The following is a 16,468-nucleotide window of genomic DNA, read 5'->3' as shown; positions in this document are numbered from 1 at the left end:
ATCCTCCAAGAAAGGGTCTGCAATGCCAGGGACCGTAAAACCTGTTCCTGAGAACATGTGCCTTTTACCACATGGGTAATTTTTCTTCTAAGGATTCCTTTGGAACTGTGAGAATGGGCATAGAAATAATGATAGCGGGACTGGCTGCTTCCCTTACATAAGCTACTGCTCTATGAAGCAGACCAGGGCAGCTGACTTCTCAGCCTGGAGAGGTTCAGGAGTTTGGGAGCAGGATCACTTATCTGGATTGCAGAACCTCCTGGTGACCTGATCTTGCAAATCCAAAGGTGTTCTGTAGGTTCTGCCATCTATTGGGTGGTATTGCCCATTTAGGATGGGACAGGTGGAATCACACAAGTACACATCCTTGAGTCTGGCTGCAGTGGGAGTGGAGAGTAGGACTTCAAAGGGTCCTTTCCACCATGGCTCCAAGGAAGGCTTTCAGAGATTCCAGCAGACCCAATCACAGGACAGGATTAGGAGCTGAGCCTCAGTTGAGATTCCCAAAGAATGGGACACAGAGACAAGTTGGTCAGTCTCTGATATTGTCCGAGCCAACACAATAGAGTTCTATAGGAGGGAGCATTAAGTTGCTATGCTTCACACCCATGGGTACAGTGGTATCAGGGGTCCTTCCCTTCTTCCTACCGAGCTCTTTCATGAATTTAATTAGGGAAGTTTCAAGTATCCCATTAACTCTTTTTTCCATCCTTGATGACTGGGATTGAAACTCAACACAATGTTGGTGCTGACTGATTGACCAGGATGAAATCACCTTAGGTAATGAAGCTCTTGTAAAATGGGTACATCTATTACTATGTATTTCTTTAAGAACCCTACATAATGGAATGTTTTTTTCTCTTTTTTTTTCTTAGTAAATTTATTTATTCTTAATACACATTGCTTTATGCATGTCCTGGGGAGAGAAAAATCAGAGCAAAAGTGCAAAACCATTAAAGAGATTAAAAAACAAAAGAAAAAAGTAGAGAACATAGCATATGTTGATTTGCATTCAGTCTCCTTAGTTCTTTGTGTGGATCAGATGGCATTTTCTGTACAAAGTCTGTTGGGACTGCTTTGCATCCCTGAACATCTGAGGAGGACCAAGGCTTTTATAGTTGATCATTGCCCATTCTGACTGTTATTGTGTACAATTAACTCCTGGTTCTACTTGTTTGGCTCAGCATCTGGTCATGTAACTCTAGGCCTTTCCAAAACCAGTTCATTCATCATTTTTACAGAACAATAACATTCTATCGCCTTCATGTACCGCAAGTTATTCAGCCATTCCAAAATCAATAGACATGTACTTATTTTCCAGTTCTTTACAACTGCACAAAGAGCTGGTGCATTTTGTCCCATGTGGGCCTGGGATGATTTTTTTCTAAAAGGATTTTTGCTACCCCAGAGGCTGTGGCAGTATGAGGGGAACTCGGCCACCTACCAGGAAAGTGTACAGACCAACCCTAGAGCATATTAGGAACCATGGGTAGCTGGAAATTGAATGAAGTCCCTCTACTGGGTTTGAAAGGAACATCTGGGAGAGGGCACTGGCCCCAAGCTGGCTTCAAAGGGTTGGATACATTGCGCTTGGGGCAGCTGGGACTCATCTCACAGGCGGTGACAGCAGCCCTGGGAAACCACCCTCACTAGTGTTTTTGGGCTACTCCCTCTTCCTTGGTGGTTCGTCAGTGGCTGAATGAAGAGAGGTCTAAAGGAGGGAGAAACAAGTTCTTAGGAGAATCGTGAGTCCATTGTATCCATTGTAGTCCTAAGAAGTTCACATCCCTCCTTTGGAAGCTTTTCTTGCTCTGTGATGAGCATTCTCTGCTAAGCCGTGGCAACTTCTCCCTTATACCTTAAGGCTGAGATGGATAAGCTAAAGTTTGTACTTTGGGGGCGAAGCATTAATTCCATGGAGACTTCTGCTCTAGAAGGTTTGCCTTCCAGCATCTGGAGAGTTACCACCGGAGTTTTAACTGTTTGGTCAGTGTAGTCATTTGCTTGGTCATGGAGGTTGTTTTCTCAGCTGTGCCCAGGAAGCGTCATTGCTGCCATGGCCTGGAGAAGCAATAAAAAGTCATATTTGAGATCCTTTTTTTGTTTTTTAATGGACTGTCCTGAGGAGGAGGGATGTTTCCCTACTACCCTAAAGTCAGGGCTACTCCAAAGTCATACCTGCTCTGGGTGTAGGTATTCCTCCTTTTGCCTTTTCTTAACTGACTAGCCTGGCTACTGCTCCGAGTTCAGCTTGTTGTGCTGAATGGCCATCTGGGAGTGATGAAGTTTGAGGCACTTCTGTGGCAGGGGTGATGCCCTAAGCAGCGACCAAACCTCCTTCCTCACTTCTGGGGCAGATGCATCAGATCCCGGTCAAAGTGGGCTCCCTCTGAGGGGGTTCCCTTCAGGTCCTCTCAGGGAGAAAGTAAGACATCCAAATAACTTGCACAGTCATGGTCTGCAGCCCATCCTCAGATTCTCAGGTAGAAAGGGGGCAGGACTGATTGTGTTTCTGATGGTCCCTTCCAGGGTGGCTCGCCTGCTCGAGGACAGTGCTGAGGGGGGCGGTGAATTTATAGCAGTGTGGAGTGTCAGCAGCACAGGGAACAGGAGCCATTTAGGGAGAATTGAAACAAATGTCCTGAGTGGTGGAGACTAGGGCTGCTGCTTGGAGGCAGCCTGGGAGACCTCTACCTTATCATTCAAAGTTTTATTGTAGTACCCCATGGCACAGAATCTTTCACCCTGTTTCTGTGCAAATCAACCAAGTGAGTTCCCTCATTTCTCTGAGGCAAATAAAACTGATGAGAGAGAATAGTTGGGGAGGCCTGAAGTTGGGGAGATTGGAAGGCAGACTTCAAGAATCCAAGGAGTTTTGAGCTTATGGGGAAAAGCAAAACACAGTGGACAGCAAGCTTTACTGTCCATAAAATGCAATGGCAAAGCTGAGAAGTCAGGGATCTAGAGAGGAGAGTAACCTATTAGACCCAGGAAGGCACAGAGCCAATGTTTGGGGTAGGGTGGGGTACAGAAAGCTGAGTGTTCCCTTTAAGATGGACCACTCTGGGGAAAAGGCCCGAGGTAGGCTGTCAGTGTACTCATTTGCTTGTCCATGAAGGCAGTTTTCTGCTGAGTATGAAACCCTGCTAAGAGGGCTGCCTCAACCTTTTATGAACAATAAGTTTCCTGCCACATTGCAGAAATGCCCTTGTTGAGCAAGGAACTTTGATTTGTAATTGTGGGAATGTGTGTAAGCCAAGAGTCATGAGCAAGGATGCCTTGTCAGGGCCTCTTGCCTGTGAGCAGGTTGCTAAACTGTTTCATCAGCTCTCCTCCTTTTGTGAGATACTGTACATATGCAAAGCTGAGAAGCTGCTTCTCTGAATTGGTCATTGTGGATTCCCTACTGTTCAGGCATTGATCACATTTGCAAAAATGTATATCAACAAGGCTGTATGGCATAATAAACTGGAGCTCTTTTCACACTCTCTGAGTCTTCTGCCTCATTCATCTTGCCTCTGAGATCAAAGGGCTCATATGCTATCAGCTCTTAAAAGACAGCTACAAAAACTGGCACCCAGGAACAGAGACAGGAATCTGGAATCCTGTCAGAGAATCACTTCCCACTCAATCACTGTTAAGTGGTCAAGACAAGGAGGACTCCAGAGAGTGAGCCCACTAACCTGCAGTATTTCCGGACCAGGCAGAATGTGGTGGAGACAGTTAAGTAACCTAAAGGGTCAGAAACCTACTCCCTTCAGACAGAGAAGCATATGTCAGAACTATATATAAATCTTTAAAAGAGCAGGGGTACACACTTCAATTAGGAGACACTAGGAAATTCCTGGACATTGCTTTCAAAGTTTCTCCATGTTTACCTGAGGAGGGCTGGGATAATTGTGAGAGATAGATTGTTCTTGGTGAACAGCTCACCGCTTATGAAAAGCAATGCCAGGAACCATTATATATATATATATATATACATATATATATACATATATATATATATATATATATATATATATATATATATGTATATATATATATATATATACATATACATATATATATACATATATATATATATATACATATATATATATTTATGATATATAATCTCATTAAACAAAGTATAAAATTAGAACCAGAAAAGAAAGTCAGGAAATTTACAGTTGGAGCACAAATAGGTCCATCTCTTAGCAGTAGATGTCCCTCTCCTGAGCCTGAGGAGAATGATAATGAATGGCCTCTCACCACCACCACCACCTTCGGCCCTACCTTATTTTTGTATCTATCCAGATCTGCAGTTTTTCAAAGGCTCTCCTAATGTAAAAAATGAACTGAGGAAAAGCTGGATAGAAATATAAAACAAAGACCAAAGCAATATTTAGTGGACAAAAAGCAAAAGTTAATTAGTTATTCTTTATCTTCACTTCAAAAAGTTTTGCAATCAGGCTAGAGATTAAGGAAAAGACACAGAGGGGTGGGAAGAATTATATCCTGTTATAAAGGAGGATGACCCTTTTAACCCAAGGGAGAGAAGACGCTGATATGAACCACTTCCCTTTAATGTTTTAACCCAGCTTAAGGACCCAGTTCATAAATATGGGCCCATAGCACCTTTTGTCACGTTACAATGTGGGACAATGTCCTGGGCAATGTTGTGCCCCAGTGATGGGAAAGCACTGGCAGTGCTGACTCCAGGCCAGATTGTATTGTGGATGACAGAATTTTTAGAATAGACTCGGTTGACTGCCACTCAGGTTGCTCCAGGAGTTATATTTTGAGCAACTTAGTGGCACAGGAGTTCATGCAGACACCAGAGATCAAATTCATTTTACTGAAGAGACATATCTCTGAATATCCCAATGTGCCAGAACAGCATGGAATAGGATTCCTATAGAAAAGGGTGAAAAAGGAAAGCTTTACCCCCAAAAGACAAAAAACTGCAGAGCCCTTCACTGATTTTGTTGCTTATTTATAGGATGCTGTAGCTAAGGCCATAGGAAATGTAGGAGGTGTAGATAGGATATTAAAGGCTTTGTTATGAAAGAATTGTCATTTAGACTGTCGCAGAGCAATGATTATTACGGCCTGCCCCCTCGTGCTGTTTGTGAAATGCTCATTTAACAATATTAAAGAGGAAAATTAAAAATCCTTGTTATAAATCCTCTACTACCCTGGTATTCATTGGCTATCCCAGTCATATAAATATATGAGGAAGTACGTGGATCTGTAATTATGATTAACACTGACAATATTGAAATATATCTTAACAAACGACAATGTATATTTCAAGGAATAGTCATTCCATCTGAACTAACAGTTAATACAGAAGATAATAATAGTGAATTAGCCTCACAGATGGGTCCAAATTCAGAGGCCATTGTACAAACATACTTTACAAAGGCTATCACACTCACTCGGCCGATACTGATCCTTACTTTGTTTTATACATATATATATTTTATTTTATTTTATAATAACTTTATATTGACAGAATCCATGCCAGGGTAATTTTTTTACATCATTATCCATTGCACTCTCTTCTGTTCCGATTTTTCCCCTCCCTCCCTCCACCCCTCCCCTAGATGGCAAGCCATCCTATATATGTTAGATATATTGCAGTATATCCTAGATACAATATATGTTTGCAGAACCAAACAGTTCTCTTGTTGCACAGGGAGAATTGGATTCAGAAAGTAAAAATAACCCGGGAAGAAAAACAAAAATGCAAATAGTTCACATTCATTTCCCAGTGTTCTTTCTTTGGATGTAGCTGCTTCTGTCCATCATTGATCAATTGAAACTGAATTAGATCTTCTCTTTGTCAAAGAAATCCACTTCCATCAGAATACATCCTCATACAATATCGTTGTTGAAGTGTATAATGATCTCCTGGTTCTGCTCATTTCACTTAGCATCAGTTCATGTAAGTCTCTCCAAGCCTCTCTGTATTCCTCCTGCTGGTCATTTCTTACAGAACAATAATATTCCATAACATTCATATACCACAATTTACCCAGCCATTCTCAAATTGATGGGCATCCATTCAATTTCCAGTTTCTAGCCACTACAAACAGAGCTGCCACAAACATTTTGGCACGTACAGGTCCCTTTCCCATCTTTAGTATTTCTTTGCTGACCCTTACTTTGAATAACCAACAGTTTGAAGGATTAATGGACACTGGAGCTGACAGGACTGAGGTAGTTGCTTCTCAGTGGCCCCCTTAGTAGTCTATGACTTTAGCTAACAATAGAGTGGCAGGGGTAAAAGGCAGTAAGGAGGCTTTGATGTCTGCTGAACCAGTAAATTGGCAAAAAGATGGAAAGACAGGAATCATTTTTCCTTTAATAATAGGTGACTTACATGTTAACTTGTGGGGTAGGGATATGTTACATCAATTAGGCATGGGAATTACCACAGCTTCCTGTTATTTCTGCTGTGGTTTTCACTACTCTAAAAATGACTACTGACACACTGGTAGGTAGAGGAATGGGCTATGTCTAAAGAGAAAACAGCTGCTCTACATCAATTAGTACAAGATTAATTAGAATTAGGAAATATTGAGGAAACAACTAGTCCATGGAACTCCTGTGTATTTGTTATAAAGAAAAAAATCTGGTAAATAGAGAAAGTTAACAGATTTGAGACAAGTAAACTCAGTTTTGACAGACATGGGTTCTTTATAGGCAAGATTGCCATCCCCAAACATGATCCCCAGGGAATGGCTCTTATGGATTGCTTTTACTCTGTTCTTCTTCACCCTGAGGACAGGGATAAATTTGCTTTCTCAGTACCAACATATTATTCTCAAAGACCTGTAGGGCTGGGGACTAACCCCAGAGTTGGCAGGCCAAGTGATATATGGCAAATGGATGTTACACATATGGGGGAAACATTCATTCATATTACATGTGACACTTATTCAGGCTTTGTATTTGCGTCCTCTCAGTGAGGAGAAGCTGCTTCATATGTAATAAATCATCTATTCCACTGTTTTGCCTCTATGGCTATCCCACACACCATTAAGACTGATAATGGACCTTCATATACCTCAAAAATATTAAAATAGTTCTTACAGGGTTGCTCCATACGTCATGTTTTAGGGATTCCTTACAAATTTATAGGACAGGCCATTGTAGAAAGAACTAATTAGACCCTCAAGAGATTTATCAAAAAACAAAAAGAGGGAGATGGAGGTAGGGTCACTCAGAAAGATATAGGTAAAGCAATGTACACAATAAATTACTTAAAATTTGATTCAGAGGATTTAAGTCCAGCTATGAAATATTTTTTGGTGCACATAGAGAATCCCTCAAATATTCCATCTTCATTAAGAAGGCCCCCAAAGAACGAGACCATAATAATGAAAAAGGATCCTGAAGCATGGGAGGGACTCTATAGGGTTCTAATGTGGGGGCCAAGATATGCATCTATCTCCACTCCTCCAGCAGTGGATCCCCACCAGGCATCTCAGAACTGTCCATAGAACTGAAGAGGAAAAGAAGGAAGAAGAGACGACCATCCAACAGGAGGAGAAGTACCCCCAAGACCAACAACAAGATGCTTTCTGTGTATCTGGGTTTGTGTTACATACAATCAGCATTGGCAACAGAGGCCAAAAGGCTGGCTGGACTCGTCATGGCCCACGATTGTCTCATGGGGGGTGGGGTATCATGTGACATATTGGGCATGCAGGGGATGCCCTGTCCGAGTGACACCCTCATTCTCAGGAGGGTTGCAGCAGTGCGTGTACATAATGGATCATCAGGTTGGCCCCTCACAAGCCTCTGTGGGACATATACTTGTCACTCAAGAATTGGGCCGGCAGTTTGGCACATGGAAAACCTTCTTGGGCCTTGGTTCCTTGGACAAATGGCACAAGAATTGAATACCAGTTCTACAGTAAAACCTGTCTAGAAGGGAAATATGTGTTCATGTGGGAGACTGTAACTGTTACTAAAGAAACATTAGCTTTTTACAATGTTACTTGTTGGAATTGTATACTGAAATTGAAAATCAGACTGTGTTTGTGATCACTAGAACTCATGTAGCAATGCTTCCTGTCAAAAGTGAGAAACAGACCTTAATCCCATTAGAAAAAAGAAGTATCCTTGGAAATAGGAGCTGAAGTAGAGTTATTGGAACTCCAGGCTCCATTACAATGTGAATCCAGATAAAACTGCTGAAAAAGTCAAGCAAAAAGGTTTGATAATACCTTTTTCATGGTGGTTAAAATTAGAATCATGGATCGCCCTGGGTGTTGTTGTGTTGTTACTACTTGCTTGCTGCTCTGTAATATTAGGATGCTTTTATAGATCTTTCCCACCATCCTTTCAGAGCTTGCAGCTCAAGAAAGGACTTTTTTTCTAAAAGATAAAAATTGTTGAGTTATGGGACCCTGCTAAGAGGGAGTACTGAGGCCACCTCAACCTTTGGTACACAATGTTTTCTGCCACATTGCAGAAATGCCCTTATTGAGCAAGGACCAATGATTTGTGATTGTGGTAACAGGTATAAGCTGAGGCTCACAGCTAGTTTCTCAGGAGCAGGTATGCCTTGTCAGGGCCTCTTGCCTAGGAGTGGGTTGCTAAATTGCTGGGCTGGCTCTTCTCCCATTGGCAGATACCATGCATATACAATGCCCACAAATTGTTTCTCCGAATGGTGATTGGGGATTGGCTACTGAACAGCAAGCACTGATCATGCTTGCAAAACTGTATATCAACAAAGCTGTGTAGCATAATAAACTGGAGGTCTTTTCACATGCTATTAGTTTCCCTCCTGGTTCATCTCGTCTCTGAGATCAAAGGGCTCAAAGGCTTTGGACTCTTAAAAGACGGCCCCAACAGTTTTCTCAGCTGTGCCCAGGAATTGTCATTACTGCCATGGCCTAGGGAAGCAATAAAGAGTCTAATAGAGCAGATTCTTGTTTTTGATTTTTAATGGACTGTCCTGAGGAGGAAGCCCTGATGTTTCCCTAGCACACGAAAGTCAGGGCTACTCTAAAGGCACACCCATTCTGGGTGTAGATATTCGTCCTTTTTTCTTTTCTTAACTGACGAGCTGGCTAGATATTTATTCTTCTGCACAAGTATGTGCATATTTCTACCTCATCTGTTGTCTTTCTTCAGTGATTCTAAACTATCATGATCAGGAGCATCCTGCTTCTGAGAATTGTGCAGTGATTATATCAAACTCTGCTACTAAGTGGAATCTAGTTTTTCAGAAACTTAACTTGACATCAAATTGTTCCCACAATTCCAGGAAGGTTGGATATTCATATGTAAATGACCACATGCATGCAAAGACCCTGAGTGGCTCTCTCAATGTCCCAAAGTGCTTCTCTTATTCAGGTGACTTGTAATCACATTCTATCAAACCCATAATCATAATTGTTTCTCATAAACAACATATTGTAGGATTCTGGCTTTTAATCCAGCCTGCTATCCACTTACATTTTATGGGAGAGTTCACTCCATTCTTATTTACAGTTAAAACTACTAATTCTGTGTTTCCTGCCGTCTTATTAGCCCCAAATTATACTTTTCTCTTTCCCACCTCTCCAGAATTTTACTTATGAGTACTATTTGACTCAAGCAGTCCTCTCCCTTTAGAGATCTTCCTCCTTTCTTATTCCTTGCCTCTAGTATTTCTCTTTTCACTTCTATTTTGCCTACCCCATTCCCTTTTCCCCCTTCCCCTCCCACTTATGTATAAGATGAGAGATGCTTCTTGGTGACACCAAATATATCTAATATTCTTTCTTTGGGCCAAATCTGATTGAGAGTAAGATTCACACAATATTCAACACTTTCCCTTCTTTGCCTCAATTATGTTTTCTTTGCCTCTTCCTGAGATGTAATTTCCCTCATTTTACCTCTACTTCCCCCCCCCTTTTTTTTTCTGTTACAATCCTCTTTCCATCTCTAGTTTCTTTTTTATGTAACAATAAAATCAGATTATACATGTACTCTCAAGGTATACCTACAACAGAAATGCAGTTCTCAAGAGTTGTTTTTTTTTTTTTTTTTTTTTTTTTATCTTTTTATGCTTCTCTTGAGTTATATATTTGGAGGTCAAATTTTTTTGTTTAGCTCTGGACTTCTCGTGAAAAATAGATGAATTTCACCAGTTTCATTGAATGTCCATTTTCTTACCTGAAAGAAAATGCTAAATTTAGCAGGGTAATTTATTCTCATCTTTAAGAATGTCAGAAAGGAGTTTGTGTTGTCTCCACCACCTTGGCTCTGCCCCAACAGTCCATCTGCACAACTTTTATGTAAAAACAGATCTTCAAGTACCACTCACTGGAATAAGGGTATTTTCTAATTTAAACTTATTCTTTACTTTTGGAGTTACTGAGTAGGAGAGGACATTTCTTCTTATACGTTGGGGAATACCATTTTGGCAACTTAATGGAAGAACGATTTGAGAGTAGAGTCCTGATTGAAATTAGGACCCACATAAAATGTGATAAGAACCTAAATTCTAATTCAATTGATGTGTGAATAAGGAACAATATTAAAGATAAAGTGTTCATATAAATGATCAAATTTAGCAAATGATTAGACATGAGAGTTGAGAGATAGTGTTACAAGATTTTCAATTTGGGTTATTGGGTGATGTGGTGTTACTCTCAACTGAAGTATGGATATTTGAAAGAGGGATATGATTTGGCTGGAAGTTAATAGGTTTTGTTTTGGATGTGATAAGTTTGATATCAATGAATTACCTAATTGAAAATGTAGAAGTACTAGGATGTATGAAATGATATATTAGACTGTATTCTAAACATTTTAGGAATATTGCTTTGTTTTTGTATTTTTTTCTTTTCTTTTTATTATAGCTTTTTATTTACAAAATATATTCATGAGTAATTTTTTAAGCACTGACAGTTGCAAAAGCTTTTGTTCCAATTTTTCCTCTTGTTCCCCCCACACCCTTCTCTAGATAGCATATAGACCAATATGTGTTAAATATGTTAAAGTATATGTTAAATACAATATATGTAGACATTTTTGTAATTTTTAATGAAATATTTTTCTAAAATTTGCTCTTTGATCTACTCAATTTCTAATTATTTTTGGTGCAATGACTGTTTTTTCACCTAATATTTTTTACAATTACATGTTAATAGTTTTCAACTTTTATCATTGTAAGATTTTGAATTCCAAGATGTTTTCCTTCCTCCATCTCTACCTCCCCTTCCTAAAACACCAAGCACAATGATGATTATACAGGTACGATCATGATAAACATTTTCCACATTAGTTGTGTTGAAAAAGAAGAATCAGAACCCAAAAGAAAAGACATGATGGGGGAAAAAAAAGTTAAAATACTCTGCTTTAATTCCTCTTTAGACTGTAATTCGCTCTGTATGTGGACAACATTTTCCATTTTGAGTCTTTTGGAATTGTCTTGGATCATTGTATTGTGGAGAATAGTTAATTGCATCATAGTTGATTCATAAAGTGTCTCTCCAGTGTGGATTCTCTGATGTAGAGTAAATGATTCCCCATTTCAAAAAGCAATTCCCCAATGATTACATTCATAAGGTTTTTTCCCAGTGTGAATTATCTGGTATCCAGTAGGAACACACTTTAAATATATATATATATATATAATGTTTATAGCTTTTGATTTTCAAGACATATGCATGGATTTTTCAATACTGACACTTGCAAAAACTTATGTTATCAATATCAGCCCGCCCCTTCTTCACACCCCCTCAACTATATGGTAAATAATCCAATATATATTAAACATGGTAATAATATATCTTAAATACAATATATGCACATATGTATATGCAATTATTCTGTTGTATAAGAAAAATAAGATCAAAAGGGGAAGAAATGAGAAAGAAAACAAAATGCAAGCAAACAACACAAAGAGTGCAAATGCTACGTTGTGATCCACACTCAGTTCCCACAGTCTTCTCTCAGTGTAGATGGCTTTCTTCATTACAAGATCCTAGGAACTGTTCTGAATCATGTCATTGTTGAAAAGATCCATGTACCCCAGAATTGATCATTGTATAGTCTTGCTGTTGCCATTCTGCTCACTTCACTTTGCATCAGTTCATGTAGGTCTCCCCAGTCCTTTCTGGTATCATCCTGCTGATCATTGCTTATGGAACAATAATATTCCATAACATTCATGTGCTATGATTTATTCAGCCATTCTTCAATTAATGGGCATCCACTCAGTTTCCAGTTTCTTGCCACTACAAATAGGGCTGCAGAAACATTTCTGCACATGTGGGTCCTTTTCTCTCTTTTAGGATCTCTTTGGCAAATAAGCCCAGTAGAAACAATGCTTGATCAAAGGATATGCATTTTTTGATTGCCCTTTGGGCATAGTTACATATTGCTGAACAGAATGATTGGATCCGTTCACAAGTCCACCAACAATACATTAGCATCCCAGGTTTCCCCCCAAAACCTTCCCACATTGGTTACATTCAGGTTTCTGTCCAGTTTGGCTTTTTTGATATTTAGAAAGAAATCCTCTATTTGTAAAAGCTTTCCAACATTGATTAGAGTTATAAAATTTATCTCAAGTGTGGGTAGGCGCATGGTCAGTAAGACTAGATTTATGTCTAAAAGCCTTTCCACACTGGTAACCCTCATAAGGCTTCACTCCAGTGTGAATCCTCTGATATAAAATAAGAGATTCCTTTTTGCTAAAACCTTTTCAATATTGGTTACTTTCCTAAGGCTTCTCTCCAGTATGTATCATTTGATGTCCAGTAAGAGCTCCCTTCCTTCTAAAAACCTTTCCACAGTGGTTACATGCATAAGATTTTTTTTCAGTGTGTGTTTGCTGATGTACAGTAAGATTTCCCTTCCTTCTAAAAGCCTTTCCACAGTGGTTACATTCATAAGGTTTTTCTCCAGTGTGGATTCTCTGATGTAAAATAAGAGCTCCCTTTTTTATAAAACTTTTTCCACACTGGTTACATTCATAAGGCTTCTCTCCAGTGTGGATTCTCTGATGTAAAACAAGAGATTCCTTTTTTCTAAAACCTTTTCCACACTGGTTACATTCATAAGGTTTCTCTCCAGTGTGGATTCTCTGATGTACAGTAAGAACTCCTTTTTCTCTAAAAGCCTTCCCACATTGATTACATTCATAAGGTTTTTCTCCAGTGTGGATTCTCTGATGTACAATAAGTTTGCCCTTATCTCTAAAAGCTTTTCCACACTGATTACATTCATAAGGTTTCTCTCCAGTGTGGATTACCTGATGTACAGTAAGAGATACCTTATATTTAAAAGTCTTTCCACATTGGTTACATTCATAAGGCTTCTCTCCAGTGTGGATTCTCTGATGTCCAATAAAACCTCCCTTGCTTCTAAAAGCCTTTCCACATTGGTTACATTCATAAGGTTTCTCTCCAGTGTGGATTCTCTGATGTACAGTAAGATCTCCCTTGCTTCCAAATGACTTTCCACATTGGTTACATTCATAAGATTTCTCTCCAGTGTGTATTGTCTGATGTAAAATAAAAGTTCCCTTTATTATAAAACATTTCCCACACTGGTTACATTCATAAGGCTTCTCTCCAGTGTGGATTCTCTGATGTAAAACAAGAGCTCCCTTTTTTATAAAACCTTTTCCACACTGGTTACATTGATAAGATTTCTCTCCAGTGTGTGTTTGCTGATGTACAATAAGATTTCCCTTCCTTCTAAAAACCTTTCCACACTGGTTACATTCATAAGGCTTCTCTCCAGTGTGCACCATCTGATGTTCGGTAAGACCTCCCTTTCTTCTAAAACGCTTTCCACATTGGTTACATTCAAAAGGTTTTTCTCCATTGTGTATTTGCTGATGTGCAGTACGATTTCCCTTCCTTCTAAAAGCCTTTCCACACTGGTTACATTCATAAGGCTTCTCTCCAGTGTGCATTATCTGATGTCTAGTAAGATCTCCCTTGCTTGCAAATGATTTTCCACACTGGCTACATTCATAAGGCTTCTCTCCAGTGTGAATTCTATGATGTAAAAAAAGAGATTCCTTTTTTCTAAAACCTTTTCCACACTGGTTACATTCATAAGGCTTCTCTCCAGTGTGCATTTTCTGATGTCTAGTAAGATCTCCCTTCCTTCCAAATGACTTTCCACATTGGTTACATTTATAAGGTTTCTCTCCAGTGTGGATTCTCTGATGTCTAGTAAGAACTACCTTTTCTCTAAAAGCCTTTCCACATTGGTTACATTTATAAGGTTTCTCTCCAGTGTGGATTCTCTGATGTACAGTAAGAGCTCCCTTTTCTCTAAAAGCCTTTCCACAGTGGTTACATTCATAAGGTTTCTCTCCAGTGTGTATTATCTGATGTCTAGTAAGTTCTCCTTTGCTTCCAAATGACTTTCCACATTGATTACATTCATAAGGTTTCTCTCCAGTGTGTATTCTCTGATGTGCATTAAAACCTCCCTTGATTCTAAAAGCCTTTCCGCAGTAGTTACATTCATAAGGTTTCTCTCCAGTGTGGATTCTCTGATGTGCATTAAAACCTCCCTTGCTTCTAAAAGCATTTCCACAGTGATTACATTTATAAGGTTTTTCTCCAGTGTGGATTCTCTGATGTACAGTAAGAGCTCCCTTACTTCTAAAATCCTTTTCACATTGGTTACATTCATAAGGTTTCTCTCCAGTATGGATTCTCTGATGTACAGTAAGAGATTCTTTTTTTATAAACACCTTTCCACACTGGTTACATTCATAAGGCTTCTCTCCAGTGTGCATTATGTGATGTCTAGTAAGATCTCCCTTGCTTCCAAATGATTTTCCACACTGGTTACATTCATAAGGCTTCTTTTCAGTGTGGATTCTCTGATGTAAAAAAAGAGATTCCTTTTTTCTAAAACCTTTTCCACACTGGTAACATTCATAAGGCTTCTCTGCAGTGTGGATTTTCTGATGTACAGTAAGAGCTCCCTTGCTTCTAAAATCCTTTTCACATTGGTTACATTCATAAGGTTTCTCTCCAATGTGGATTCTCTGATGTACAGTAAGAACTCCCTTGCTTCTAAAATACTTTTCACATTGGTTACATTCATAAGGTTTCTCTCCAGTGTGGATTCTCTGATGTATAGTAAGAGATTCTTTTTTTATAAACGCCTTTCCACACTGGTTACATTCATAAGGCTTCTCTCCAGTGTGAATTATCTGATGTCTAGTAAGATCTCCCTTCTTTCCATATGACTTTCCACATTGGTTACATTTATAAGGTTTCTCTCCAATGTGAATTCTCTGATGTCTAGTAAGAACTACCTTTTCTCTAAAAGACTTTCCACCCTGGTTACATTTATAAGGTGTTTGTCCCGTGTGGATTCTCGATTGTACAATAAGATTTTCCTTTTTTATAAAATCTTTTCCACATTCGATATATTCACAATGTCTCTCTCTAAGCTGGATTCTCTCATGTGCTGCACAGCTTTTTGTCCAAGTAAAGTCACAGGATCCATCACCCATGAGCCACTGCTTGGGAGTTTCTACCACAGAATGGCTTAGTTCTGCAGGAGTTTCTTTCATTTCAAGTCTGATCTCTCCTTCCAAAAAAAAAAAAAAAAAAGAAAGAAAGAAAGAAAAGAGCAAACAATAAAGCAAACATAATTATGATGCAGACACACACCCACACACACACACACACACACACACACACACACTCTCACATATATTTATATTCCCTTCCCACCACCAGCAGAAGAGAAACTCAGTCATTTTCTCTTTTCCTAGGCAAAGAGAAAAATCTAAAATGTGCAGAACCAATCATTTTAAGTCCCATTAGTTCACATCCCAAACATGATTTAATTTCTAAAGAGTTTCATGCACAATAACAATGGAGCCTCACAATAACCTGTGACAACACAGAGAGTGCCTTCATTCTTCTTAGGTGCACAACTCAGATCACCAGCTCAGAATGGCTGAGTGACTCGATCCAAATCCCAGCCGCTGAGACTAGAATTTATACACTGTCAACGGGCATGTTCTGCCTACAGTATATCAAAAACTATCTCCACTCTCAATTTTCCCCTTTCGCTTTCATTATCTGAGCTTTGTCTCTTTTTCACAGACATGACATCTGGTCATATATAGGAAATACTCAAATTGTTTCATGATCTGTCCTGCCTGTAACCATAACAAATTTCCATGCTGATGTCTTCAAATTCTAATTTTTTTTTTCTGTTACATTAACTGCGATCATATCCAGCAGGCTTACATAGTTGGCTTTTGTGTTCAACTAAGATAAAAGCGATTCTGTTCTGACCCATTACTTTTTTTTGAAATAGCTATTACATACTTCTTTTTTTAAAAAAAATTATCATTATGTGTCCCCTACATCTCCTGACAAACACAAGTTTTTTTAAAATATATGAAATTATCCACATCTGAAAATGTATCAAACAGAAAATTGAATTCATCATCCTGAGATATGGAAGGGTAGTGTTG

General features: G+C 39.1%; 1 protein-coding gene and 1 long non-coding RNA gene across 3 annotated transcripts in view; one reads left to right on the top strand and one right to left on the bottom strand.

Annotated features, from left to right (window-relative positions):
• LOC127540044 (uncharacterized) overlaps positions 1-16,468 on the top strand; it is a 132,996-nt gene that overhangs the window by 73,958 nt on the left and 42,570 nt on the right. The gene's annotated exons all lie outside the window — the stretch shown is intronic.
• Positions 11,237-16,468, bottom strand: part of LOC127540031 (zinc finger protein 850-like) — a 213,103-nt gene continuing 207,871 nt past the window's right edge. For both annotated transcript variants that reach the window (XM_051964557.1, XM_051964556.1), the window contains one exon: positions 11,237-15,567. In XM_051964557.1, coding sequence (XP_051820517.1) covers positions 12,722-15,567 — 2,846 coding nt within the window. In that variant the 3' untranslated portion in view covers positions 11,237-12,721. The remainder of the gene's footprint in view (positions 15,568-16,468) is intronic.

This window comes from Antechinus flavipes, chromosome 6 (assembly GCF_016432865.1).
Source record: "Antechinus flavipes isolate AdamAnt ecotype Samford, QLD, Australia chromosome 6, AdamAnt_v2, whole genome shotgun sequence".
Lineage (NCBI taxonomy): Eukaryota > Metazoa > Chordata > Mammalia > Dasyuromorphia > Dasyuridae > Antechinus > Antechinus flavipes.
The sequence above is the reverse complement of the archived record's forward strand: the minus strand, read 5'-3'. Positions and strand labels throughout refer to the sequence as shown.